At 46.1% G+C, this 26,324-nt stretch overlaps 3 protein-coding genes across 22 annotated transcripts; 1 reads left to right on the top strand and 2 right to left on the bottom strand.

The window, feature by feature from the left end:
- The first annotated feature begins 1,201 nt into the window (after nt 1-1,201).
- dnajc19 (DnaJ (Hsp40) homolog, subfamily C, member 19) lies at nt 1,202-3,153 on the top strand. The gene is made up of 6 exons (XM_062450390.1): nt 1,202-1,355; nt 1,847-1,898; nt 2,228-2,301; nt 2,482-2,561; nt 2,632-2,702; nt 3,006-3,153. The coding sequence occupies exons 1-6, from the start codon at nt 1,353-1,355 to the stop codon at nt 3,074-3,076; spliced, it is 351 nt and encodes a 116-aa protein (XP_062306374.1). The 5' UTR covers nt 1,202-1,352; the 3' UTR covers nt 3,077-3,153.
- Nucleotides 3,154-3,397: 244 nt separating this feature from the next.
- On the bottom strand, nt 3,398-12,048 carry fxr1 (FMR1 autosomal homolog 1). Of its 7 annotated transcripts, none has more exons than XM_062450386.1 (17): nt 11,861-12,048; nt 10,585-10,637; nt 10,032-10,125; nt 9,585-9,656; nt 9,317-9,465; nt 8,976-9,069; nt 8,665-8,781; nt 7,931-8,101; nt 7,431-7,509; nt 7,193-7,313; nt 6,776-6,857; nt 6,335-6,560; nt 6,006-6,218; nt 5,681-5,881; nt 5,193-5,270; nt 4,732-4,811; nt 3,398-4,568 (listed from the first exon to the last, which is right to left on the bottom strand). In XM_062450386.1, the coding sequence occupies exons 1-17, from the start codon at nt 11,927-11,929 to the stop codon at nt 4,383-4,385; spliced, it is 2,085 nt and encodes a 694-aa protein (XP_062306370.1). In that variant the 5' UTR covers nt 11,930-12,048; the 3' UTR covers nt 3,398-4,382. The 7 variants fall into 7 exon arrangements, with proteins under 7 accessions (XP_062306370.1, XP_062306367.1, XP_062306369.1 ...); XM_062450383.1 differs by having other exon boundaries at nt 4,732-4,817; nt 6,776-6,868; nt 7,204-7,313; nt 11,861-12,046; XM_062450385.1 differs by having other exon boundaries at nt 4,732-4,817; nt 6,776-6,862; nt 7,204-7,313; nt 11,861-12,045.
- Nucleotides 12,049-19,103: 7,055 nt separating this feature from the next.
- Nucleotides 19,104-25,898, bottom strand: ttc14 (tetratricopeptide repeat domain 14). Of its 14 annotated transcripts, none has more exons than XR_009928363.1 (15): nt 25,540-25,898; nt 25,099-25,325; nt 24,771-24,895; nt 24,382-24,581; nt 24,111-24,195; nt 23,699-23,828; nt 23,266-23,421; nt 22,756-22,827; nt 22,519-22,638; nt 22,286-22,408; nt 21,921-22,097; nt 21,612-21,821; nt 21,377-21,549; nt 20,942-21,268; nt 20,402-20,650 (listed from the first exon to the last, which is right to left on the bottom strand). XR_009928363.1 is itself a non-coding variant. In XM_062450351.1 (15 exons), exons 2-14 carry the CDS (start codon nt 25,230-25,232, stop codon nt 21,430-21,432), a joined length of 1,590 nt encoding a protein of 529 aa, XP_062306335.1. In that variant the 5' UTR covers nt 25,233-25,325; nt 25,540-25,895; the 3' UTR covers nt 21,125-21,334; nt 21,397-21,429. The 14 variants fall into 14 exon arrangements, 12 of the variants coding, with proteins under 12 accessions (XP_062306329.1, XP_062306330.1, XP_062306331.1 ...); XM_062450351.1 differs by lacking the exon at nt 20,402-20,650 and having other exon boundaries at nt 21,125-21,334; nt 21,397-21,450; nt 21,513-21,549; nt 25,540-25,895; XM_062450352.1 differs by lacking the exon at nt 20,402-20,650 and having other exon boundaries at nt 21,125-21,334; nt 21,434-21,450; nt 21,513-21,549; nt 25,540-25,895.
- Nucleotides 25,899-26,324: the final 426 nt, after the last annotated feature.

Here is a 26,324-nt window from a genome sequence, read left to right as displayed (position 1 = left end):
ACCCCCCCGACCTGTTTTTTTTTCAGGGGGGTCAGACCCCCCCCCAAACCCCCCGTTATTCGCACCCTGGGCCTAACAGTACATGCTAGAGCTCATCATAAACCAAATGACAGGCAGTGCCAGACATTTTCGACACTACAGTCAACTTACTTGTCAATCTTGGCACTGCAAATAAAGAGGTGATCAACATACATTATACCATGCACTATATGAATACATTTGCGAAGCCTCCGATCCAGCTCAGCTTTACCTTCAAAAGAAAAAGGCCTGCTGTAACATGGGAGCATTTTTCTCCAGTCCTAGGCTATGTTCAAAACAACTATCAGGCCAAAATAGTCGGTTAGGTAATCGATGGACCTTGTACTCAGTACAAGCTATGAGGAAACCTTTTCTCTTCAGAACAAAGCTTGATGATTGGGGTTTCAAGGCTGGCACTTGGAATTTCTTTCAAGCAAACCATGGCAAAGGGGCCCCAGATGGATTTTTTTTTCATCAAAGGCCATGGAAGACCAGATACGTCCAAACTATTTGAGGTTCTGAAGGACACAATTAAAACCAATGTGTTTCTTTTGTGGAAAGTAACTCTGTGGACAAGGCAATAGAAAGGATGCCCTCATAGCAATGACGATTCACCCCATGGCTATAATCTTGCTGATAGCTGATTAGCAAAGACATTAGCTGTGTGTGTACCACCCAGAAAGTACTGGATTGTATGTGTTACAAAACACAGCATGTCAGCTTTAACAGGCCATCAGTAATAACAATGTGATTTGCCCCACAAATGCAGCCACATGCACACATCACATGGACCAGTGCTGAGGTCATAGGGAAGTGGTGTGAGTTGAGACCGGATGTTACGCTCCATCCTGGAATCATTCTCGGGACAACTAACTAATTTCAAACCAAAAGGAGGGTTGGTCCAGGTTTGGGGGATGCGAGTTATAAAAAAATAAAATCTAGTTCATATATAGTTCATCATTTTTTAAATAATATCCTCTAATTCAGGAATGAATGACCCATACCTCCGTGACAGCAAATACATGTTCAGGTAAACATGTAGTTTAGTCTCATTAACTTTAAATTAGCTCGAACTTTCTACGTTTCTACGTCTTCTGCCAGAAGCTGGAAACATAGCAATCAGTCAGTGCACATTATTAAAAAGAGAATTTCAAGGTACAGTGAACGTTCCGAGCATTACGACATTTCGCTTTACTTTGCGACAGACCATAGTGTGACACGAGTTTTTGTCGGTTCAAAACATGAGAGGTCATTTGTGACTTTGATCTGCGAAAAAGGTGTACTGAAAGTTATGTTTCCAGCTTCTGACAGAGGCGGATCATAACATAAGGAACATGGTACGTTGAAAGCTTCTGTAATAGAAAGTGAATGAGACGAAACTGTGAATGTTTACCTCTGTAGCTAGCAAGCTAGGTGTCTGTGTCAGTTTGGTTTGCTAGCTAGACTAGATGTTGTATCCAGAGCCACAAAGGGAATGATTCGGCTTATATCGAGGATATTAGTAGCCAGTTAGCTTCTATGAATGGTTCAAGCTAACATTATTCATGTCAGCTCAGATGCATGCGCATGTAGATAGCTACCGTGTTAGCTCAAATTAAAGTGGAGTGTGCAGTAGGCTACCTAGCTACTTCACTTGTATGTACTAATAGCTGCATTAGCTAACAAGCCAAACCTACTCTCTTTAGTTAACTGGTACTGTACCCATTAACTTTAATATAGCTTTTGTTAGTTTACTGGCTATGAATCAATCATAGCTCATGATTGATTCATAGCCAGTAAACTAACTAATTGTTTGACTCACTAATGGCTGTTTGTTTGATATCAACAGGCCACTACCGCGGTGGCTGTGGGGCTGACTTTGGCAGCGGCTGGCTTTGCAGGTCAGCAATTGTCTAGCTACTAGGAAATCTCCGAGAGCAACAATCATTCTCAGACACTAATCTTCAGGCCCAAAGCTGTCAGTTGCTTTCAGACCTCGAAAAATAGGGGAATGGGATAGATGTGTCTTGCTGAATTCTCTACCTTGACCTAGTGGACATGTTCCCCATTCATTGCATATTAAGCCTGGGCAATATAGTAGTCAACTAGTGGAGTGTGACTTAAGATCATGTTTGAGGTCAGGTTGAACCTGGCATAGTGGTCAAAGCAAGGTAGCCATGGTGAGGCAAATGCTGCGTGTATATGTCAGTAAATGTGCTGTCTCCTGTAGGTCGCTATGCCATGCAGGCCATGAAGCACATGGAACCACAAATGAAGCAAGCCCTACAGAGTTTCCCCAAAACTGTAAGAACATCTTAAAGAACAGAAGTTTCATACCACAATGCATCCAAAGCCATTGCTATTGTCTTTTACCTGTCATCCCAAACAACCTTTATGCTTTACGGTCCTCAAAACTATCATACATTCAAAGCATGAATTACTAATTTAAAGTCGTATTATGACCTCAGTATTTTCTCATTGAAGGCGTTTGGAGGTGGATACTACAGAGGTGGATTTGAGCCAAAGATGACCAAGAGAGAGGCCTCTCTCGTGTTAGGAGTCAGGTACTACGATACACCTGTGTGTTGTGTGAATGTGAGTTATTTTGTTTCTTAAATCCACTGCCTCTCTTAGTCCCACTGCCAACAAGATCAAGATCAGGGAAGCTCACAGAAAGATGATGATCCTAAACCATCCAGACAGAGGTTTGTGTCTGGAGCTAAACTACTGACATGTCTCTATTGGTGTGTCTATACATTTAACTCATTCAGCAGATGTTTTTATCTAAAGTGACGTACAAATGGTGCATAGAAGATCAAAGATCAGAAATGCTTAGTTCCAACAGTATTTTTGGTGGTCAGTCAAGGAACGGCCTATATTTTCTAGACAATGTGAAGTAACCACATTTCAGCTTCTAGACACAGTGAACAAAAAAAGCATACTTCACTGCAACAACATCTCACAAACATCCTGACTTTCAACTGAAGAGGTACTCTGCTTCTTTCTAGGTGGATCACCCTACCTAGCAGCCAAGATAAATGAGGCAAAGGATCTAATGGATGGACAGTTAAAGAAATAAACCTTTCAGATTGTTGCACTGGATGGGGCGGGGATCTTTTGTAATTGAATGTGCCCAAATAAATTATGTATATACGACTCAACTGCTTGGTTTTCCCCTGGAGCTACGATATAGGGCGAGCATCTGGTACAAAGGGGGTACTATGTTGTGCTACAGTCCCCTAAAATATTTTTCAAAACTTTTTCAAAACCCGGTGCTTAAAAAAAAAATCTGGTGGACAACAGGTGCCTTGCACCGTACCGTGTTGGTTATAGACATACGTTTTTTCTTCTTCAGAATAATCTCATACTTAAGTTACAAAATCGACAAGGCTGTTTTAGATCCAGATGAAAGATCAGGTTTTATTTAAGAACTACCTGCATACAAAACATATTGCACATCAAACAACCAGAATGATCATTAAAAAAACAGACAAACGCAGCTGACCAAACAAAATCTGGAGATTGTTTTCTCAGTAGTCCAAATTGCCACCTGTGTGAAAATACATCTAGGCCAGTTTTAGTGTCAAGAATTCGATTTTTTTCTTTTTTTTAAATACTGTACAGTTTTTGAAAAATAAATAAAACCAAATGAGTTCTCTGAGAGTTGAGTTCAGCATATAAGTGGACAAAAACATCAACAGACCAGTTTACAGACTAACATTCTTATGGTAAAGAAAGTACAATTCAGTGCAAAACCTTTTGTTTGTTTCTCATACTCTATTTCAGACTGCATTTCCTACACGTTTTCTCATATGAAGATGTGGTTGCATATTAAAACGTAACAAAAAAGCAGCTAAGTCCTGAACAGATGTTAGGATAACTGGTTTCTTCCTGTCGTTGCCACACAAGTTACTTAACTCTCTCTACAGTCAAGCAACTTCACGTTGAATTTACTCTCAAGGCACAACATTGATATTGTACGTGAAACATACTTGTCTGGGATTTGATCCAACACAGTGGTAGTTAACGCTGTACCAACAATTTACTGAATCTGAAAATAGAGGTGAACTCCCCCAGGAAGAGAACCTATCACCAAGTGGTTCGGCCCAAAGCCACTTTGTGATTGTACCGGAACACAACAGCCACTACATCATCACTACAGACACGTGTTCGATCTAATCCCAGCGTCAGTTTCCTGTTTCTATTTACTCAACCCCCCTTCCAGGTAGTCCCAAGACCAGGGATCTGAAAAGTGCAGTAGAGAATCTGGAAGTCCATATGTGTCTATCTTTGGCAAGCTTGTACAAAGAACTATTGTATAAACTTAGTACAATTGATGAGTTGGGAGAGCTGAGGGGGGACTGGAGTGTGGTGAGGGAGGGGGATTAGGAGACACCATTCAGGACCGGTTGTGGGTTGACATCCTCCTGTTTGGAGGCTTTGGTGGGCCTCTCTGTGGAAGACTTGGGTGCCCTGCCGGACGGATCGCCACTGGTGTGGCTGTGGGCGTTGCCGGCGCCATTGGTGGTTGCTGGGGATGGGCCTTGCTCGGCGATTAACTCCACCTGGCCCTGAAGCACACAGGAAAAGGAGGTGTGCAGGGTTAGCCCGAGAAAACCCGAACTGGGAAAACCTCCTGCTTTCAGGACCTCCACCAGCTGCCTCCATCAATAAAACACGGAGGGCTCGTTCCAGAAATGCACTGGGTTCTCGTAGCTGTCGTGTCAAACTTACCAGTTCTTTCTTATTCTTCTTCAGATCCTTGACGTTCCTCTGTCTACTCTGAGACTCAGCCCGGGATATGTAGTCTGCTACTGTAACTACACACAGACACACACACACGTGTTGACCACTGAGTGGGTATTTAGGCCATGGCATTGTCAACAAACCCACACTGTGCAGGTCAGGACACAGCAGACAAAATATTGCCCCCCCCCCCCCCCCCAAACCTGTATTTTTAGTTGTTATACTAGCATGCTGGTGAGTTAAACCAACACCTTGACCAGACTACTGCGGGGAGCCAGGTTAGTTCATATTAGATGAAAATGCCACTGGAGTGTGTTGGGACTGGTCCAGTGAAACAGGAGCAGTGGTAAGGGTCAGGACTGCGGGTTCACAGCCCTCTGTCATGCTTCAGTAGGTGAAGGGAAACACACGCCAGGCCCGCTAGCCTACTGCCGGCCGCCGGCCGTTACCTGGCTGCCGCTCCTCCGGAGGGCGGACGTTGCGGCGCCGGCTGCGGTTAAGCCGTTGGGGTTTGACCTCGGACTCGTCTAGGAAGATGGGGGGGAGGGGGGTCAGGGGGTTCAGAGGTGGTGGGGGCAGAGGCTATGCCTTGTGCACTCCTGCTGTAGGGCTGGGAATCTGAGGGAACGATTGCCGTGACATCGCGGCTACGTTCCATTCCAGAACTTTCTCTCTTGTACAGTGCGGGCCCCTGTTTACTTCCACCAATCTGAGGTGACTAGTCATAGCTGCAAAACTACATTTTAACCTAGTTTTGAATAGCTTTCTAGCTAAACTAGACACAACTTCCTGGAGCACAAAAAGCAGATGATGATGGTTCCTCGATGTCCCTTCCTTGCTGGGGTTTTAACATTCGTTTATTTCGAAATTTCCTCGATAGCTGTGTTCCCCTTGAAAAAACCTGTCAGGTAAGTGCCGCCGGGTGGGCGGGGCTTACCGAGGCCATTCTCGCTGAGGGAGGCGTTGTCCGATTCGCTCATGCCGTCGATGAGGGCGGCGTCCTCGTCTGTGCGCCTGCGGCGGGAGCGGCGACGGCGGTTGGTGTTGAGCTGGGAGTCGCTGGCGTCCGTGTCGGCCGTCTGGTCAGTCTCGGTGTTGTCCAGCACGCTGTACGGGTTCCCATCCGGGTCCCTCACTGCTGGATCAGGGGGGGAGAGCAGCACGCAGGGGGTTGCTGACAGAGCAGCGAAGGAAATATCCGACGTGCGAGTGTGTGACGTCTCAGTACCAGTGAGCTGTGGCTGTGTGTGTGTGTTCAGTACCATGGTTACTGGCGTTGGGGGCCCCTCTCCCGGCCCCTCGCCCGCGGCCCCCAGGCCCTCCCCGGCCCCTCCCAGGCCCGGGCCTCCTCCGGCTGTCTCTCTGGGCCCTCTGGCCTCTCTCCTGGTCCTCCCCGGCCAGGGACCAGTCGCTCAGCTCGTCCTTCCGCTCCGAGTCCGTCTCGGACTCCGTCTTTGACTGCTCCGAGTTGGTGCCTGACGGTCACAAAGTGAAAGCTGCGTCAAGTTACCTGTCCACTGGGGTGCCAGTTGTGGAGCAGGCACTCACGGGCCAGGGCAGGATCACACCAGGCTCATCCAGAGGGTCTCACCGTATCCCGAGGGGTGGTTGGGCCCCCTGCGCCCCCGGCCCCGGCCGGTGTAGGAGCGGCTGGTGTGCAGGGCGGAGGAGGAGGAGGAGGGGGCGTCTTTGGGGCCGTCGTCGCGGTGGTCGCGGTCCGGGGCGGGGCGTCCGGGGGCGGGCCTGTGGCCGGGAGCCCCGATCTGACGGAGCTGCTCGTCGATCATCAGGCGCTCCAGACGCAGCTGCTCCACCTCCTGCTCGGAACACACGCCGCCGACGGGTCAGTACACACACACACACACACACATGCTCGACACACACACGCTTGACACACATCATAAATGGTCATGAAACAATCCAACAAACCACAGGCTCACAGGGAATTATGCGTGTGCATAATTCCCTGTAAAACCTATATTGTTATCTTGTTCCACACACACACACACCAGGAGGAGCAGCGCAGCCTTACGTTGAGGTAGGAGACGTGGTACTCCAGGAGGACCTGCACGTTGCCGATGCTCTCCTTCGTGCCCACAAAGGTGAAGGGGACCGTTCCCTGCGTCGGCACACGACGAATAAACAATGTTAGCATCCTGGGACAGAGCTTCAGGACTGTGGTCAGGGTCAGGGTGGGAGGGTGTGAAGTTGTGAGGGGGTGAAGTTGTGAGGGGGTGAAGTTGTGAGGGGGTGAAGTTGTGAGGGGGTGAAGTTGTGAGGGGGTGAAGTTGTGAGGGGGTGAAGTTGTGAGGGGGTGAAGTTGTGAGGGGGTGAAGTTGTGAGGGGGTGAAGTTGTGAGGGGGTGAAGTTGTGAGGGGGTGAAGTTGTGAGGGGGTGAAGTTGTGAGGGGGTGAAGTTGTGAGGGGGTGAGGCGAGGCTGGCAGAAGAGTTGGGCCTTACTTCTTCGCGAGGTTGCTTGATGTCGTTGTCTCCTTCTATGCGGACCCTCACGACTCCAGACTTGTCCACGATCTCCTGGATCACCTTCCCGTTCTTACCGATCACCTTGCCTGGGACACACACACACACACACCCACGTCAACAGCCTAGACACACTGAATGATCAGCTTTATCCTAATCAATCATCATCATCATCTGCGAATGCCTGCATTTAACTTTGTACATACCAACCAAGTTCCTTGGAATCTGGACAGAATCTTCCAGAAACTCCAGGTAGTTCCTGGCCTTCTGAACCGCTTCTACATTCTGCAGGAACACACAAACAAACGAGAGCAGACTTGAGTAACAACGTATTTATATATCTTACTTCCCTTTTTTCAATTTTCACTGTCCAGATGACCCTGACACTGTATCAGACAAACATAACGCTGAGTTTGGTGACACATTACGAACTTCTGGGCCCTTACATTACATTTACATTTACATTTCGTCATTTAGCAGACGCTCTTATCCAGAGCAACTTACAGTAAGTACAGAGACATTCTCCCCGAGGCAGGTAGGGTGAAGTGCCTTGCCCAAGGACACAACGTCATTCAGCACAGCCGGGAATCGAACCGGTAACCTTCAGATTACTAGCCCGACTCCCTAACCGCTCAGCCACCTAACTCCCTTAACTACAACCAGAATTCAGGAGCTGACGGAAGGAGGGATGTGTGTGTGTGCCCACCTCTCCGTAGATCCTGAAGGTGCCTGTCTCCTCGTCCAGTTCGATGGCGGTGACGCCAGGAACCTTCCGGGCCTGTTGGATGTTGTTGCCATGGCTACCGATGGCCAGGCCCATCAGGTCCACCCTGACGGTGAACTCTTCCTGGGAGGCCGACGCCAGCTGCTTGGTACTCTTGGGAAATAGATGAGGAACGACTAATTCAATTATTCTTTTTTTTTTTTACCAGGTTGAAAAGGTGTGAGTGAGTTAGCCAGGATGTTATTTGGAACACCGTTAAAAACGTCAAACGCACTTAACCGAGATCAGTAGAACAGTTCCAGAAGTTCAAACACGGAGGCAGACTATATCCAGACACATTTTCCAAACATCGAATCCATTAGTCACTAAGCGGTCGTCTTCGACTGCTGGGTTTACTCAGCCTGGCTTTGGCCCTGTGTACGTGGCTCTGGGGCCTGTGTGAGTGGCTCTGGGGCCCTGTGTACGTGGCTCTGGCCCTGTGTGAGTGGCTCTGGGGCCTGTGTGAGTGGCTCTGGGGCCCTGTGTACGTGGCTCTGGCCCTGTGTGAGTGGCTCTGGGGCCCTGTGTGAGTGGCTCTGGGCCCTGTGTGAGTGGCTCTGGGCCCTGTGTGAGTGGCTCTGGGCCCTGTGTGAGTGGCTCTGGGCCCTGTGTGAGTGGCTCTGGGCCCTGTGTGAGTGGCTCTGGGCCCTGTGTGCGGAGCTCGGCCGAGGCCTCACCTCCAGGTGCTTGGTGGCCTCCTCGTTGCGGGACACGAGCAGCAGCTTGGTGCGGATGCTCCTCAGGTGCATGTCGCTGAGCAGGGACACGCGCTTCACCGTCGTGTCGTTCATGGACTGGAGACGGGGGGCCGTCGGCGAGGACGGGACGGGAAAAACCACAAGGAGACAGAGGGAGGTCAACGCCGTCGTCCGGGTTTAGACACGCTCGTAACGTTTCGGGAGACCGCGTGCATTGAATGGAGTTTGCTGTAGCGACGTGTGGCTCGGTGTCATGACGACAGCCATGTGGGAGGCTGGAGTGGACTTACCAGGATGACCAGGTTGCCCGTCTTCGGGCAGTAGACGATGCGCGTGGCTTCCACAGCCTTCTTGAAGTCTTTGTGGGCCTGTTCATTCTGACACCTTAGAAGTCAAACAGAAAAGAGGGATCGTGACTATGGATTCCGCCGACATCATGTCCTGTTTCTGTCAACGCCGACCTCACAAAGCGCTTGCAAAACGCTCGCTTTTTTTTATCTCTCAAGCGTAAAGACATAGCCTATCAAGCCAGTACAGATCCCTCTATATCTATTTGGTGTGGAGCCCTCTCTGGATTCTACGTGAGTCTGATGACGGCGCGAGACCTTGCTGAAAGCCACGCGAGACTCACGCTTCTTTGAGGTCGTCCGGGACCGCCACGGTGCACCTGTGGAAGGAGCTCTTGGAGATGGGCTTGTTGACGTTCACGGGCCGGAGGCGTTCGAACGTCACAATCTCATTGTAGGTGGCGTCACAGGCGGCGTACTCGATCACGTAGAACTGAAACACGACAGGAAACAGGAAGCACAAGCTTTAAGGAGGCGGGGTCATGGATGGTGCCCACGGGGACTTGTTTTGAGATGGAGCAACCGTGCAGAGGATCCAAGCTTCCTACTCACGTCGCCTTTCATCATGCGGACTTTAGCCAGCCACCAACCACACGGCTCTTGCTCATTGGCCCGTGAGAAGATCTGTCAGGATGTAGTAACGTGACCGTGATGATGATGACCAGGACAACAAAAACATGATCCAGCCTTTCACTTCAAGTAAGTCATAAATATGAGGCATTTATTTATCGGAAACTCCAAAGCGATGGGAAGTCTAAGGTGTATTTGGACCTGCCACCTTGTCGTCTGCAGTCAGATACTCTAACCACCGAGCGAAACCCACCACTCATTCAGTGTTCAAGAATCTTGTCACTCTGCTCTGCTGACCCACTACAACCAGGGTGGAAGACTAGGATAGGGATCAAGCTTGTAGACAGCTGCCCAAGTCTGGAGGTTGACAAAAGCTGATGCTGCAGGGGGGGAGGGGTTATAAGAAGGGGCAGCTGTGCAGTGACTTACCTCCACCTCCTCTCCCTCGCCGATGTCCTTCTTACCGTCAGCTGGAGGGGGCATCCTGACATCACTGAAGGGGACTTTTCTCTCTGGCTGCCAACTTAAGAACAGACAAGTTATAATATCAACTACAGAACCTTTCAGACTAGTCATCATACAGGCTGGTTGTGTGGATGTTGTAAACACAGTCGTAAACAGAAAAGAAAACCACACAATTAACCCTTGTGTTATCTTCGGGTCATTCTGACCCATCAGTCATTGTGACCCACCGTCGTATTGCGACAAATTTACCTCCTACAAAAACAAAGTGAAGCATTTTCTTTTAACTGTCGGGCTGTCTCAGACCCCCCACATTGCAATGGTTAAAAGAAAATAATTGTTATTTGTTTTTGTATTGGGTAAAATTGGGTAAACACAACGGTGGTTCGTTATGAACCTTTGGGTCATGTGACCCGAAGGCAGCACAAGGGTTAAAACAATTTAAAATGTATCGACATAAATTGAAAGGGTACAAGCATGATTGAAGAGCACACAAGTGCAACTCTGAGTGAAAACTCACTTGTTCTCAAAGGTGATGGTGAGTGAATCATCGTGGATATCTTTGACAAACCCCTACAAGGAACAAAGATATTGGCTAAGTTATTCTCAAGCAAGGCTTGCAATGCTCTTGATTAGTTAAGTATCCTTTGTAGAGTAGAATACCCCAGTCCTAAACTATTAGTAAATGTGTCCCACTTAGCCTAATCGAACTGTGCCAACATTTATAGTATAAACAAATGTGTGACTGACATTCGTTTATACAATACGAATGTAAACTTCCCTTAAAGACAGCAGTTCAAGTGCCAAGATAAACTTAAGAAAGATCATATTTTTAGGCCAACTATTTCAGAGGCCTGGGCTGTTAGTTGGTATCCATTTAGCCAGTGGGTCTAGAAATAGCTCAGGTGTCTGCGGTATCTTAGCTAGCTACAGCGCCTAGTGACAGCTGTGGATTGACAGGAAGCAGCTGACAGCAGTACTGAGAATGAAATTCCATAACTTTAACGTGACGCTGAGGATCAAATAATAGCCAGCTACAGTTGCTACACTAAGATTCCCAACCGCAGTTAGAGAATTGTTAGCTGGGGTCTCGATTATCGAATAATATATGCAATATTGTCCAAGAAAACATCAAATGATCGTAATTTATCAAATTCACAGAACCCCATAGAGACAGGCACGATTCATCCAGGTCAATCAAACTTGAGACAAGACAAGGAGGAAGCTACAGTAACATGCATTATCCAAGTTCACAAGCAAGCTGGTTAACTAAATGACAAACTAAAACAATGTGGACACTGTTGCTTAGACGAGACCTGACCACCAACGACAGCTAGTCCAGTTTTGTTTAAAGAAGCCAATGTAAAACCGCACCTAACGTTAGATAAGCTAGCTGACCAGCCCTGCTTCATATTGCATCTCCTTTCACAAGAAACGAAACCAATCAAAATGTGACGTTATCCAGCTAATCCAGATCCATATATACAGTACACTATGTACACTTTAACAGCAAACAAATAGCTAACTGGATTTAAAAAAAATTATAGGCATTTCTACTTAACAATAAGAATGCTAGCGAGCAAGATCTGTAAACACCAAGAGACATGGAATGTCTAGTAAATGAGTACTGTAGTCTGTTAGCTAGCTAGCTAGCGAGCTAATCAGTCAGTTCTAGCTAATGTACTATTTTTATTGGAAGAGATCAACTTTAATGGTGTTAGCCAGCAAGGCACTAAGAAAGTGCGTATGTCTTGTGCTTATTTTAAATCATGTTTGATTTAGGAAACAGTATTTACCTTGTAATAAGCCCCGTTGGAGCCACGGACCTCCACTGTCAGTTCCTCCATATTGGACATGCAAAGCATGCTGGGGAGTGGGTAGTTCTAGAAGTGTACAAAGTTGCTACACACCCATTTTAATAAGACATCAGCCTAACAATCTAAATAGACTTCGCCTATAAGATGAATTCCATAAGCAAAATCGACAAACAGAAAGTAATAATTTTACAATCCACAACCGCACCCCTCCTCACTGTCCTCCAGCTGAAATTGTGGGGCATCTTTAATATATTTAATTATGGGGGGGTGTGAGACCTGGAAGGGGGGTGGGGGGGTTACACATATTGCAAGTGAGGATGCCAGTGTTGTCTCTGTAGTGATTAACAACCAATCACAACCCAAATAAGTACAATAATGGCAAGTGGAAGTCAGGTTGGAGTATATAAAATCAAAGCGCCAACTCAAAGAGAGTATGTTTGAATGTTGAGGTCTGGTCAAAATTTTAGAAGCCTTTTGTGACATCTAGTGGTGGATGTTTGAAGCAACATTGCCAGTCCGCCTCAACGATGCAATGTGTGTGTCGTATACAACCATCCACATCACCGCAACATTTCCTTGTCCTTATTTTACAGCGTTGAAAGGACATAGGTAAATATGTATATGCATGTGAATATTTATGTGCAAATGTTAATTAAGTCAAGTAAATATTTTTTTACATCTAAATATGAAATGCATGAAATGTATTACTTAGCCTACAGTTGTTAAAAACAATGTAATTATCACCCTGCAAACACGTTAGATAAGTAATTTTAATGCATGCATGTCTGACCCAGCTGTGAAGAGAGAAATATAAATAAAATCAATATAATGTAGGCCAGCCTGTACTAGTGAAAATATTTTACTGCTGAGGTACAAAACCATTACCATATAACCATTTAGGCTCCAGCAGATAGTCTGTCCTCACTTTCAGATTTAAACCAGTTTACCAATTCCATTATGCTAAGCCTGAACACTGGTGGAAATGATAAATGATTATAAAATACGTAATCTCCTATGCTACCATCACAGCAATGTGACAGCCAAATTTTATTCATCCTATCCAATTTCTTCCTTATTTAAGAAAGAAAATTACTGCCCTCAGTAATCAGATAGACAGCAATGCTGTCTAAAGAGTTAAGCCAACTTCTATTAGGCTTTTAAACTCGCTTATATTTTGTGAAATGCATGCACACAGAGACCTTCATAGCTCATAGCGTCTCTTTGCCACTTAAACACTTGTGTTTAGTCTCAGTATTTTGTAAAACATCCTTCAAATGTATCACAAGTAAAAAAAAAGCTCTTCAGCGGTTGGCTGCAGATATGGCTGGCTTTTTGCCGAAACCATACACCATCCAAACCAAGACAGCCTCTCGATGACGTGAAGCTTACAATAAGGAATGAGAGGATAAACTCATTATAATAATTGTGTATTTTGGTCATTTGCAAATCAGTTCGATACATTTTTCTTTAGACTTTACAAATGAGTCATGAGACATCTTTTTGTCCCCAGTATCTTCACAGTCCATGCTGCCATGTGATATACCAAACAGCCAGGTAGTTGAGCAGCCCAAAGCACTATCCTATTCATCCATAAACACACACATTAATGGGAGGATTATTGGCTCTTAGGAAGCTCTCTTCTGTTCCATAACCAAATCTGGGAGGTGAGAGGAATACAGAGAGAGAGAGAGAGTGGTAGAGAGAGAGAAGGAGAGAAAGAGAGAGAGAGAGAGAGAGTGAGAGAGAGAGAGAGAGAGAGAGAGAGAGAGAAAGAAAGAAAGAGAGCTTAAAATCTATTAATGTTTGCTCTCACCCACGTCCAATTTTCCCTCCGATCTGTGATGCATTATAGGTATAATTGAAAATTAGTAGTACATGTTTTTTTGGAGGGTAATTTATCACGTCTCATTGTTCCTGCCTGACACTTTGGACCCTGGCTCTAACAAGGCGTCAGGAGCTTGAGGGTTGAGCCATGCGTGGAGAGCAATTCTGCTGTAGCCATGCATTTTCCCTGCTTTGTCGCTAATTGTGGCCTCCTCACCATTGAATTGTGAGTTGGGTAAAAGAGCTTGTTGGCTCGATGCAATGAGGCTGGCTGCGCCACTCTCGCCATTATGAAAGATACTCTTGATCTTTTCAAAGCAGGAAATAGATTTTTTTTCCTGTTCAACTACAAAAAAGTAATTTGCAATGCGTCCATTAGTTCTTCATTAAAGCAAGATTAAATTGCACCTCAAATCACATCTGCTTTTCCTGGATTTAAAGGGAAGCATTTTGGGGTCCAGAACTAATTACTCAAATCAATGAGAATGGAAAAACAGGCATGTTATTACATTAGATAGTGTGGTTTGTAATTTGATTTGAACTAATTCCACAATTTCTGTTTCCTTAATTCATAAACCACAAAATGTGGTTTATATGAAAATAATGTCTGATCATGCAAATGCTCTCCTAGTCTGGAATTTCCCTTATGGTTTTAGCTGTGACTCACATCAATTGACGATAACCACATACTTTTATTACAAGCGGGATAGCACCGTTTTGATTCAGATCATCTGGAATCTGAATTATGACTAGCACCTGGCTAAACAAGTTCAAGAAGTTATCTCTTTCCTGTAAATGAAAACAGATATGCCTGTGGGGCAAGGATGGCCAGATTAGCGTAAGACCTGGGAGAGACCGATAGACACAAACAGGATTTACCATGTTCAGGGGAGGACACCCCCCCCTTGCCCCTCACAGAGCTCCACAAAATGATGAGAGTTGTAAATGTAACATGCTTATGTCAGTTTTGACTGATTTATGGGCCCACTGGAAGTGCAGCTACACCAACTTGTCACGTATACATTTGTTAAGTGCTCAAATTTAAGGACGTTTGCACTCATAATGAGTTAACAATGATCTCAGCGTTAACCCTGCAAAGTCTTAATCTCTTAATGCACATTACATTTGACAACTTCTTAACTGATTAGGCCTCGGAGGACGGTTTCTTCACCCAATTTTTACATGCGGTGCATTTTTTATAAGGACCAAACCTCCTTTCCTTGCAAAAAAGATATGCAGTAGCACTAATTTTTAAGCACAGGAATCGTTCTATTTCTGCTGAAGTGAGATTTCCCTCCACAGACCATGGTCGTTCCAGAAATTCAAACCTCATAACATTTCAGCCAAAGCTTATACTAAGCTTGTTAGTATTTCTGATGCTGTGGCCGATACGTCCCTTGCATTAAATCAGCAGAATTAACTATGATCTTCCACTGCATGTTTAGAAATGGTTACACAGAAGTTTGCAAAATGCTGCACAGAATATTAGGAAAACATGCCATCATAAATGTACATTTCATATTTTATTTTGTAATTTATTTCATCTCTGGTCATGACCAATCATGACCATAACCATGAGAAAAAAAACATCAAATTTATAAAACATACTATATTTCATCACATTAAGACTGCATAGCTGTACTGTTAATGACTAATAAATGTGTGCATTTTATAATAATTAAGTTTCAACTGTTTCAGTCGGTGTGTTTCCATTTCATATAATATACTATAATATTAGACAGTCTAAATATTCTTTGAACATAAAAGTAGTTTTATAACAAATAATATTGAAGTGTTGTCAGTCAGGACAACTTTATGGAAAGAGGAGAATGAATAGGTGGTTAAATCTGGTTGTCATAAAGGACCAAGACTGTTCTTTGGTGCATTACCGGCTTTTAAAGGCTCCAGTGTTGACACGTATACATATCACATAGTGGGATTAGCATTCCATTTGCTGTAACAAATGTCTCTTTGAAACCCCAGAATCTATACTGGAGCTGCCCAGCCAGAAAATAGCATACTTAGACAACAATGGCTTGGTAAGTACCTTAGCTTGGGATCAGTGCAGACAGTCAGAAACACATTACAAAACAATGCCGGCCAGGAATCTCTATGTAGCTTTGCTGTTTGCTGGAGCACAAAGATGATACAGTGAGCACACACACGCAAACACACACGCACATTCAGACACACACATACACTCAGACATACACACACACACACACACACACTCAGACACGCACATCACCGTTCATCATCAGAATAGTGAGAGGTATGTATAGCTGGCAGATCGTGTCTTCTGATCCTTTCCAATACCACCATGCCCTTCAGTGTACACACAGAATCACCGGATCAGACGCCAGTAAGGGTGATAAGGTGACTTGCTAATGCATTTTGATATCCTGTGAAAAGCCACAGGTCCATCTGTCACGGTACAAGTCTCAAGCAGCAACACACATTTTTACTGAGGCAACATAGTCTTCAAATAAACTAAAGACAACTGAAGTAATCCATCCACTAGGGATAATTCAATGTAAAGGTTAGGAAACGTCGTTTTTTGCTGATCTCCAGCACACTAGTGATGATAACAATACTACCACTGTTGATGATACATCATTTAAAATGGCTTATTTCTTAGTAAAATGTATCTTTCCGCCAATATCATATCTTTTAATATCATTCATCAGACACATTCATGCCATAACATTGGTCAAGTGAAAATAAATTGTTTAATGTCTGTTCTGGAGAGAAGCAGATTGCTAAGTATTGGTGAGGGGAAAGGGAGGAGGGGGACTAATGATTTAACAGGACGCACATCTCCTGAAATCTGCAGAGGAATCCTAATGTCACTTATGTCCCTATTTAATGCAAACCAAATGAGCCTGTGCTGTAATAAGAAGCTTCCCAGAATTAGTTTTCGTGTGCAGAAAATTGCACAAAAAGCTAGTACTTTTATCTATGAATTTCACTCCAGCATAAGCACAAAAAAAAACCTCATACATTATTTGGTTACGTTCCATCAGTAGCAGAAATAACATTGTGCAAATTCTATGCATGTTAATGATAAATAGAAATCCACCTGCTTTCAGATAAAATGAGTTTAATTTTCCCATGCCCGGTGCCTGGTTGGCCTTTCATAAATTACTTATGCACAGCTATTATTAAAATAGGGAAGAAGTAAATGAGAAAGTGCTGCTATCTGAGGACTGGGTTTAGGCTTGCTGGGGCTGCGGTTCACACAGTCAGCGTTTCTCTCGCTCTCATGCACCCGGTGAGATCGTTCTCCTCTCTCCTCTCACAGTCGTCTCTGTATAGCAGCCTCTGACACTGTGTTTACTAAATTAACCCAAATCCTTTGGGACTTTTCAGCCATAATGGAATTTGCAGACTTCTTTTTTTTATTATTCTTCAATGTGTGTATCAGAGTGTAGGCTATTTTATCACTCTGATTTAAATTTCCTCGTGCTGTACAATGCATTCCCCTTGCTTGTAGTGAGTGAGTAAACCCATAGAAAATACTATTTTGCCGAGAGATTTCCATCAGAAGTGTGGGCCTTTGAATGCTAAGCTAATGTGGTTATGACTGACAGGGAAAACAAACACTTGGAGATGAAGGAGGATTGCAAAGGAGGACAGTAGTCAAGAGTATTCTTTTTTACATGCAGTCCATCTTCTTGTGTTTGAGAAGGTACAAATTCCTCTAAAGCCCTCTTGGTCTTGTGCAGTTCCTAGAATAGATGCTTTGTCTGCAGGAGACCACACTCTACTTACTGTCGTTTTTGTTGTTGTTAAAGAATACTCTGAAGGCCTCAGATAAGAATGCCTGCCCCTTCCAATCTTTGATTTAACATAAGACACAATATAAAAATACTATTGTAAACTATTGGAACACATTTGTGGAACGTAGAACATGCAGTGCAGTTGCCATGAGAGTTATTTCAACGATTGAAATTGAAATGGTTGAAGTGCCGGCCAAATGTCGAAAGTATTTAGCAGAAAGCAACTCTCCTCTATATGTTCTGTTTATATTAATATGACATTTACGATGAACTATCATACTGTATATTGTAACTATTTCTCTCCAGCATTGGACAATGTGCTGTGATGGTCCCATGTACATTTAGAGTCTGAAAAGGGGAAGTTTATACTGTGAATTTTAAGACCCTTAATTCTCAATTATCCTGGAACTTAAAGACAGCCTTTGCATTTCTCTGTCATTCAGTCATGCTCTGAGAACTTTAGACGGTACTTTTGTTGTAGAGACTGAAACATCCTGTTCCCTAACTTACACTAATTCAAAATGTCTCACCTCTGCATGTTCCACCGTCTGATTGTCAGACAGAAGAAAGAGGTCTTAACGACAGAATCCCTCTTTTGAAAAGGACTCGAGGTTTGGAGTTTGAAGGAAAAGGGAAAGTCAGGATTCACAAATGCCAAAATCTGCAGTTTCATCAAAAAGCAGTGAAGCCTGCCCCCTAAGTCCTGGTCTGTCTTCCAGACAGACCCCAAGGACTGAAGGTCCTTCACAGACACCAGACAGTCACAATTATTCACAAGTACAACAAGAACATTTTTATTCTGAATACCATTTTCTTATTTTCTTTCTTCCAACTCACAAATACACTTGTTAACCCTCTTCACTGGTCCAAATTCCGAAAACATGTACCTTTACACATCATATAAACTTGCCAGAATAATCAGATTGTTTCTTAAATTCAATACGGATATCAAACAGTGAAATCCTCTGCAGAACTGGTGTTGCACTGCCCTCCAGTGGTCAAAATCGGTAATGCCTTTCTCAGAGCGGCAGAGAGCATTGCAGGGTAAAATTCGATGCCTGTAAATTAGTGACTAATCTCCTGTAACAGGATGAAGCAGAGAGAGGAAACATCTAGCTGTCTGTGATGGACCAAGTAATGACAGAGTTGGTGTGCGGAGGATGTTAAGCTGTGTATAAGCCAGTCTGGGACCCACGTCGCGCTCACTCTACAGGGTTATATCATGTCCAGTTATTAAATCATAAACGTGACAGCAAGTAGCTTACCAATAAGCCATGGGGACCAGGGAGGGACACAGGCTGGTGACACGTCTCTGGAGTTGAAGTGTGAGACGTGACAGGAGAGAACCAGTCTGGGCTGTACGAAATGGTGAAATAACCATTACTAACAAAGTCAATAGTTTGAGCAAGGCAAACATAAATTCCTGGTTTCAGATCATTATGGCCTTGTTGTTGTTAAGCAAGGCCTTGCAAAGGTAAACGGTGAAGCATTAACAATAAGGCTCTCATAGGAAACCAAAAGATCTGATGGGATCTTTAACTAAAACCTGCATTTACAATCCCCCTCGTGTCCCCCTCGTGTCAAATAACCCAAACATAAATCCGACAAAATAACAGAGCTTAGTTCATTCATTCTGTTTATTGTCAAAGCTGGACAGAAATGAGACACTTCAAACATTACCATCAATCTAAGGTCAGGAAATAAAATGTGGCACAGACACAGTGGTAAAAAGTTAATTTATCACTGATGTCACTAAGCAACTAAACGTAAACATGAGTAGTAATTTCACATAGAAACCAGAACAATATGATCTGAAGGCTGAACACTGGCTTAACCTTCAACAGTTCAAATGTTAATGTGTTTTACCCCAGCGTAAACTTTCTTTTTTACTATTTGGTAACTTCCTGCCCACATGTAAGAGATTAGTACATGGATTACATAAAAGCTCAATTTATTTGTTTTGCTTGCCACCTTTCTCCTTCTCAAACTGGGCTATCTGGCTGAAGATGTCGAGGAGATTAGCAGGAAGGGCTTTCTTATCACCTCCATCCGAGGAGCCCCGGCCGTTACGAGAAGTATTGGAGGGAAACTGGTTATCTCCCTCCGACTTCCGAGCTGCCTTGATATCCTCCTTCTTGCTGGACCTGGCTCCAACCTCGTGCCTGCCGCTATCCGATCTCCTGGAGAGATCACTCTCCTTCCCGCCATCCGATCTCCTGGAAGCGAAACTGTCCTGGTTAGAGCCCTCAGATCGTCTGGACGAAGTCTGGCTCTGGGACGGGAGCTCAGACTTGCGGGAGTATTCGGACCCCACTGAGGAAGTCGAGGACAGCTTCCTGTGTCTGGGGCTGCCCAGGCCCCTGGAGGCCTCCCTCTCGCCCCCGTTTCTCTCCTTGCTCCTCTCCCGCCTGCTGCTCCCCCCGCCTCCTCCTCCTGGCCGGCCGCTCCCGCTGGGCCGCCCCTCCACCTCTGATCCATCCCTCTGTCGGTCTGCCGCCTGGGGGGAGGAGCCCGGGGAGTCTGAGCGGTGAGGGGAGGGGGACAGGGAGCGTGGGGCCTGCTTCTGGCTGTAGGACTCCCTGTCCCACTCTGTCACGTCCGCCCCCGTGTACTCCCCCCCGGCCCCGCCCCCGGCCCCCCGGCCGAGGAAGGAGGCAGAGGTGTTGGCTGGGGCCGGGTACCACTCCTCCTCGTCCTCCTCCTCCTCGTCGCGGGAGGAGAGCCTGCGCTGGCGTTTGCTCCCGCGGGACGAGCGCCTGCGCTTCCTCTTCCGTTTCTTGGACTTCCTGTGTCCGGAGGAAGAGGACGAGGAGCGGGCAGAGCTGCTGGAGGACGTCGAGGACGAACTCGACCGCTTGCGTTTCTTTTTCATCCTAGAGAGCGTGGAACAACAGAACTAAGACTCCAGGTCGTCGTCACTTGAGTGAACGCTTAGAACTCAGGACTTCTTCTAAATAAGACCCAGATATTTACCAAATAAAAGCATGTTTGTATGTGTGTGAGTACCTGACTACACGGGACGGGGTTACCTTTGGTTACCATGACACTGGATTTACCTTTTCTCTTCTTTCAAGATCTTACGCAATTTCTGAGCGCTGCTCTCCGTGGTGTTCTTAGCGTCCTCCAGCTCCTTAGCGGCCGCCTCTTCTCGCAGTTTCATCGATTTCTTTAACGCAGCCAATCAACAGAGTACAATTGCACCCCCCGCGGTTCGAGCGCACACAGACAGCCAGGGGTGCAGAAACCCCAAACCAGAGGTTCATCCATTCATTTTAGAATGCGATAGAAGTGTGAAGGAGCAGAGGTCGAACAAGTTCATACACACAGGCAAGGTTTGTGAAAACACAGACAGAGGCAGGAATTTACCGATCAAAGTGACGGGCCAAGGACACAGAATATAGCAGTTTCAATTCCCCCAGTTTGAAGAAAAAGAAAAAAGAGGGTTTTTGGAGTTTACCGTTTGAAGACCAGGTACAGGACACCAACCATCACAGTTAGAAGGCGGTTGTTGGGTTGTTTATTGGTTGTTTTCCCCAGAGAGACAGGCGACGAGTGAGGCAGCCAGGCAGTCAGGGTGGGGGCCCAGGTCACAGGGACACAAACAGAAGGAAGCACCTCATCAGTATTACACAATACCTCATCAGTATTACACAATACCTCAGCACTGCACACTGGTTAGCACTGGAGATCAAAAGGTGAGCAACACCCGGCATATCTTTGTGACAAGGTAGGTCCCTTCCAGAGTGTTTTATAGCACTTGGGGTGGCAGGATGTGAGACAGTTGGTAGTAGTGCAGTCTATTCTCTGGGTCAGGTGAGAGGGTAGGTGAGGTGTGTGTTCTCTGGGTCAGGTGAAGTGTGTGTTCTCTGGGTCAGGTGAAAGGGTAGGTGAGGTGTGTGTTCTCTGGGCCAGGTGAGAGGGTAGGTGAGGTGTGTGTTCTCTGGGTCAGGTGAGAGGGTAGGTGAGGTGTGTGTTCTCTGGGCCAGGTGAGAGGGTAGGTGAGGTGTGTGTTCTCTGGGCCAGGTGAGGTGTGTGTTCTCTGGGTCAGGTGAGAGGGTAGGTGAGGTGTGTGTTCTCTGGCCCAGGTGAGAGGGTAGGTGAGGTGTGTTTTCTCTGGGCCAGGTGAGGTGTGTGTTCTCTGGGTCAGGTGAAAGGGTAGGTGAGGTGTGTGTTCTCTGGGCCAGGTGAGAGGGTAGGTGAGGTGTGTGTTCTCTGGGTCAGGTGAGAGGGTAGGTGAGGTGTGTGTTCTCTGGGCCAGGTGAGAGGGTAGGTGAGGTGTGTGTTCTCTGGGCCAGGTGAGGTGTGTGTTCTCTGGGTCAGGTGAGAGGGTAGGTGAGGTGTGTGTTCTCTGGGCCAGGTGAGAGGGTAGGTGAGGTGTGTGTTCTCTGGGCCAGGTGAGAGGGTAGGTGAGGTGTGTGTTCTCTGGGCCAGGTGAGGTGTGTGTTCTCTGGGTCAGGTGAGAGGGTAGGTGAGGTGTGTGTTTTGCCCAGCTCACCTGGATGAGCAGCTGGATCTTCGTCATGGCCTCCTGGGCGTCAGGGAAGGTGCTGTCCAGCGCCAGGGCTCTCCGGTAAAGACCCTCGGCGGTCACCAGCTTCTCCTGCTCCTCCAGCCTGACTCACAGTCACATGGTTGGATTAAACATGGAACCTAATCCCGAGATAAGCAACCTACCCAATGCCGCCCGACTAGTACCGCAAGTACAGTTATCGTCACCATCAACTGCAACAATGGCACGTTTCATCGAAACCGCTACTGGTTACGATGCAAGGAATGTATCGATGAAAGGAAGTACACTCACTGCCCTCCGCGCTCCACCAGAGTCTGACACAGGTACTTTTTCGCGTTCCTGTGAGTGGGACAGCTCTCCAACGCCAGCTCAAAGTCGCTGATTGCCTTCACAAGGCTGCCCTTGTTGGCATACCTGTGGAATATTGTTTACTTTTTCCTCTTCTGTAATCAAATCCCAGACCAACCGGGTCACAAAGGACAGCGCGGCAGAAGCGTGTTTGACTTCTCATATGTCACACTTACAGAGCTCCCCGGGCAACAAGAGCCTCTGTGTTGTTGGTGTCGATCTCCAGGGCTTTGTTGTACTCATTCATAGCTTCTACGTGGCGGTTGTGCTTGAAATGGTCCACACCGGACCTCACACTGAAACACAAGAGATGGACACACTGAAAACGTGTATACAGTGCAACATGGGGCCCAACTATAACATGATTTACAGGTTTGGTTTTCCTCTCAAAGGTTGGCACTTGTCCCACATACCATTTCAGTGCCCACGAGGAAGATTGTTTCTTTCTGAGAGAAATGGCAAAGTCCTCCTCCAGGAAATGTTTGCTTGAAAATGGAAAGTAATTAAAAAAAGATACAATGACAATAGCTTCTTTGTTCCTACTTCGAAAAACAAAGATGTCCTCCCTGTCAAAGTCAAAGTGAACTTTATTGTCAATCAGACCATGCAACAAGTAGTTACACAGACAATCGAAATTGCGTTTCCCCAAAGTCCAAATGTGCAAGTAAAACAACATTATAACATTTGACATACTCATGCAAACAGACATCGACAGGTTAAAAACAACATATACGATAAAAACAACATATAGAAGTGCTGAGGATAGCAGCATGGATACTATATGTTATTGTGCATATGAAGTGCATAGTGCAGACATTGAACTTACAGTTAAAAAAAGAAATAATTTAGCAGTCAGATTGGTGTATGTGGTGCAGGAGAACCTGTTCATGAGATTTTCTTGAGTCTTCTCTCTCACTCCCTACCTCTGTAAACCCCTCATTACTGACGGAGGACGGGTATCACTGACCCCAACTTTCCCCAGGAGGAACTGGACGATGGACGGGTTGGAGTACCCCAGAGAGCTCCTCATCACCCTCTCGTAGGTCTCTGTGCTGTCGTTGGCCACGCGCAGACTGCGCCTGGGGAGAGTGGGGACACACACACACCATGAGCACTGCACAGCTGGGGGGGGGGGGGGGGGGGGTTGAGAACAAGTATGTTTCACCCCCGCTCCCTCCTGCCAGCACACAAGAAGTTACATTTTGGGACAGGTCAAGTTCAGTTTGGGACGGTTCATTTTGCACGTCGGGAGGGTACTGGGATAGTGAGGAAAAAAGCTAGTTGCGAGCCCTGCCCCCCAGGCCCTTCTAAGAATACAATTCTGTCCCCCCCCCCCACAAGCGAACGGCTTCTTACGTGTAGTGCAGAGGGAGGTCGTCCCTACTGATGACCCCCAGCTTCAGTCTGGACAGACTGCAAGAGAGGGAGGAGGGCTGGAGAGAAATGGTGACCTTCTCGTGGTAGCGGTCTATGTCTTTCACGCCAGCTAGGGGGCAGAAGAGGTCACAGGGGTCAGATGGACAGAACCGTGTGGACAGAACTCTTCAGTCATATCAACCCCTGGATGGAGTCTCCCAATCCCTGGATGGAGAGTCTTCCATCCAGAAGAAGGACCAGGACAGTCACTCCCTCCCCCCACCACTTTGACTCTCCAGAGGAACAAGTAGTTGACATTCACAACCCAAAACAGTAACGGATCATTTCCCCCCCAGCTAATCCACTGGCACGCCCAGTAACTTGCCCCATCGCTCAGACAATCAGCATTCACCTCTGATCAGATCTCCAATCTGGTAGTAAGACAGTGGGTCGTCATGGTTTCCGTTCGAAGGTACATCTCTTGTAGGGCACAGTGCCTGGGGATGGGGAAAGAATAGAGCTCTAAAGCACAGCGCAATACCCCTGACACTCAAAGCAGAACGACTAACGAGGGCCGGGTCCGCAAGAACGCTTTCCAGAGTCCAACTCAACAACACAGGCTTCACCGTCGATCGGCACACGAGGCATTGTAAGAAAACATGCAGAAGGACGGCAGTCATTACCGAGAGCTCCAGGTCTTCGATGTCTCTCTCCAGCCCTCCGCCCATGCAGATGAGCGTGAGGAAGAAACCAAAGTCTCGGATGTTGTTGATCCTTCCGATGACGGCGTCCCCTCTCTCTACGTCCCTGTAGAACATGTTCCTTCTGTCCTCGTAGGACACCTCCATGAAGAGTTCCAGGGGGGGCATGATGGCGTAGGGCTCTACACACAGTACTGTCTTCAGGCACCATAGCATTCATTTACAAATATATTTCGGCTGAATGTTACACACACACAGAGACACTGTTACACACACACGTTACACTGTTACACACACACACACACACACCGCGGGCACTCACTCGCTCTCCTTTTCTCACGCTTGAACTTGACAGGACATGAAAGGCCTACCTTCTGCCTCCTCATCCAGCTCCACCTCCACCGGTGCAGCAGACCTCCATGAAGGTGCAAACAGAATGTCCGCTTTCCTAGCAATGAACTGCTCCACCATGTGACTGCCCACTCCTCCATCTTTCCTAGAAGAGACAGCCACATACTAACGGTCATTTGAGGACTGTAACACAGCTTCACTCTTGTAACGGAATCCTAGATTGTGATGCATTAAACTATATCTGTTAAATGTAAAAAAAAACAACAACAACAAAAACATATCTTGTTTGGATGAGATGATTCTGTGACGGTTTTGCCATCATGTGCGGTACCAAGCCAAGTTGCTTACCTTTCATAGCTGACTTTAGATAAGTCTGGGGCAACGTCTTTGAAGTCTGGATTTTCACTCTGTTCACATGACAGATGGGCGTACAGGGACTGTCCGTGATAGGCCAACGATTGCCTCAATAAATCTCTATCCATTGTCAGTTGTTGTTGTTGTCGTCGTATGTAGCTAGTAGTCTAGCTAGTAGTAAACGTTAAGCTAACTAGCAAGCTCATCATGTGCACGTCATCCTGCAAATACGGGGGAAATAGTTTAGAACCTTCGAAGTTGTATAGCAATGTTACATACAGATCATATTTGCTATTGGTGAACAGTCCGCTAGCTAGACAAATTCCTAGACAATTTGCTACTATACTGTAACGTAGGTTAGCTAACATTTTCTATGTGTTTTTTGTAGCTAGTGGTAGTGGTGTGCAGCACTGTTGGGTGGCGAGAGAGACTTACTATCCGACCTCCAGCTAGTTCAGCTAAATGCTTTAGCCCCACAGGTGCAAATCAAAAGAAGTTGTATAAAAGTTACAAACGGCGTTCGCCATTAATCGGCGTGGAGCTGATAGCAAACACTTTAGCTAGCGATACAGCGTGTGTTACATTTTAGCCTTCCCCCTCTCTCAAATATATCAGCAGTGGGAACTTCCGTTTTCTGGTTAGTGTTGGAGAAAACATTCCACTACCAGCAACATGTGTCAGCCATCCTGAACTTAAATAAGTGGATTTAAATAATAAACCGTGAATAGTATGCATAGGATTGACAATACTCCATCTGAAGCCGCGCAATATTAGTTGCTACTGGCTGATGATGCTCTCCCGGAGCTGCCGTTGTGTTCGACTAATCGCAGAGGGCGTTGCTGCACATTCTGACGGCTGCTACTGTCGGCTACTTAAAATATGGTGACCTCTGAGGTACTGGCTGGCTCTGTGATGAGTATAAATAAGAGAACATGTGTCCAGATTAGTGTTAAGGGATGACATAACTACCCCAACCAATATTTACTTTATTAAGCAGTTACAGTGGGTTCACATATTCGGACAACTTACCCAATGTGCTGTGCTGGTTCATTAACCCTTGTGTTATCTTCGGGTCGTTCTGACCCATCAGTCATTGTGACCCACCGTCGTATTGCGACAACTTTACCGCATACAAAAACAAAGTGAAGCATTTTCTTTTAACCGTTGGGCTGTCTCAGACCCCCCACATTGCGAAGGTTAAAAGAAAATTATTTTTATTT

This window comes from Osmerus eperlanus, chromosome 24 (genome assembly GCF_963692335.1).
Source record: "Osmerus eperlanus chromosome 24, fOsmEpe2.1, whole genome shotgun sequence".
NCBI lineage: Eukaryota > Metazoa > Chordata > Actinopteri > Osmeriformes > Osmeridae > Osmerus > Osmerus eperlanus.
Note: the sequence above shows the minus strand (reverse complement) of the source record. Positions and strands in the feature narration are given on the sequence as shown.

Coding starts and splice junctions, on each gene's coding strand:
- ttc14 (XM_062450345.1), bottom strand. CDS start 25,232: ATGGATAGAGATTTATTGAGGCAATCGTTGGCCTATCACGGACAGTCC. Junction 24,896..25,098: donor TCTAAAGTCAGCTATGAAAG/GTAAGCAACTTG, acceptor TGTCTCTTCTAG/GAAAGATGGAGGAGTGGGCA. Junction 20,651..21,979: donor AGATCCAGCTGCTCATCCAG/GTGAGCTGGGCA, acceptor GCTGCGTTAAAG/AAATCGATGAAACTGCGAGA.
- dnajc19 (XM_062450390.1), top strand. Junction 2,302..2,481: donor TACAGAGTTTCCCCAAAACT/GTAAGAACATCT, acceptor TTCTCATTGAAG/GCGTTTGGAGGTGGATACTA. Junction 2,562..2,631: donor TCTCTCGTGTTAGGAGTCAG/GTACTACGATAC, acceptor TGCCTCTCTTAG/TCCCACTGCCAACAAGATCA.
- fxr1 (XM_062450383.1), bottom strand. CDS start 11,929: ATGCTTTGCATGTCCAATATGGAGGAACTGACAGTGGAGGTCCGTGGC. Junction 5,882..6,005: donor CCCCAACGCCAGTAACCATG/GTACTGAACACA, acceptor CCCCTGATCCAG/CAGTGAGGGACCCGGATGGG. Junction 5,271..5,680: donor CCTCAGCGAGAATGGCCTCG/GTAAGCCCCGCC, acceptor CCATCTTCCTAG/ACGAGTCCGAGGTCAAACCC.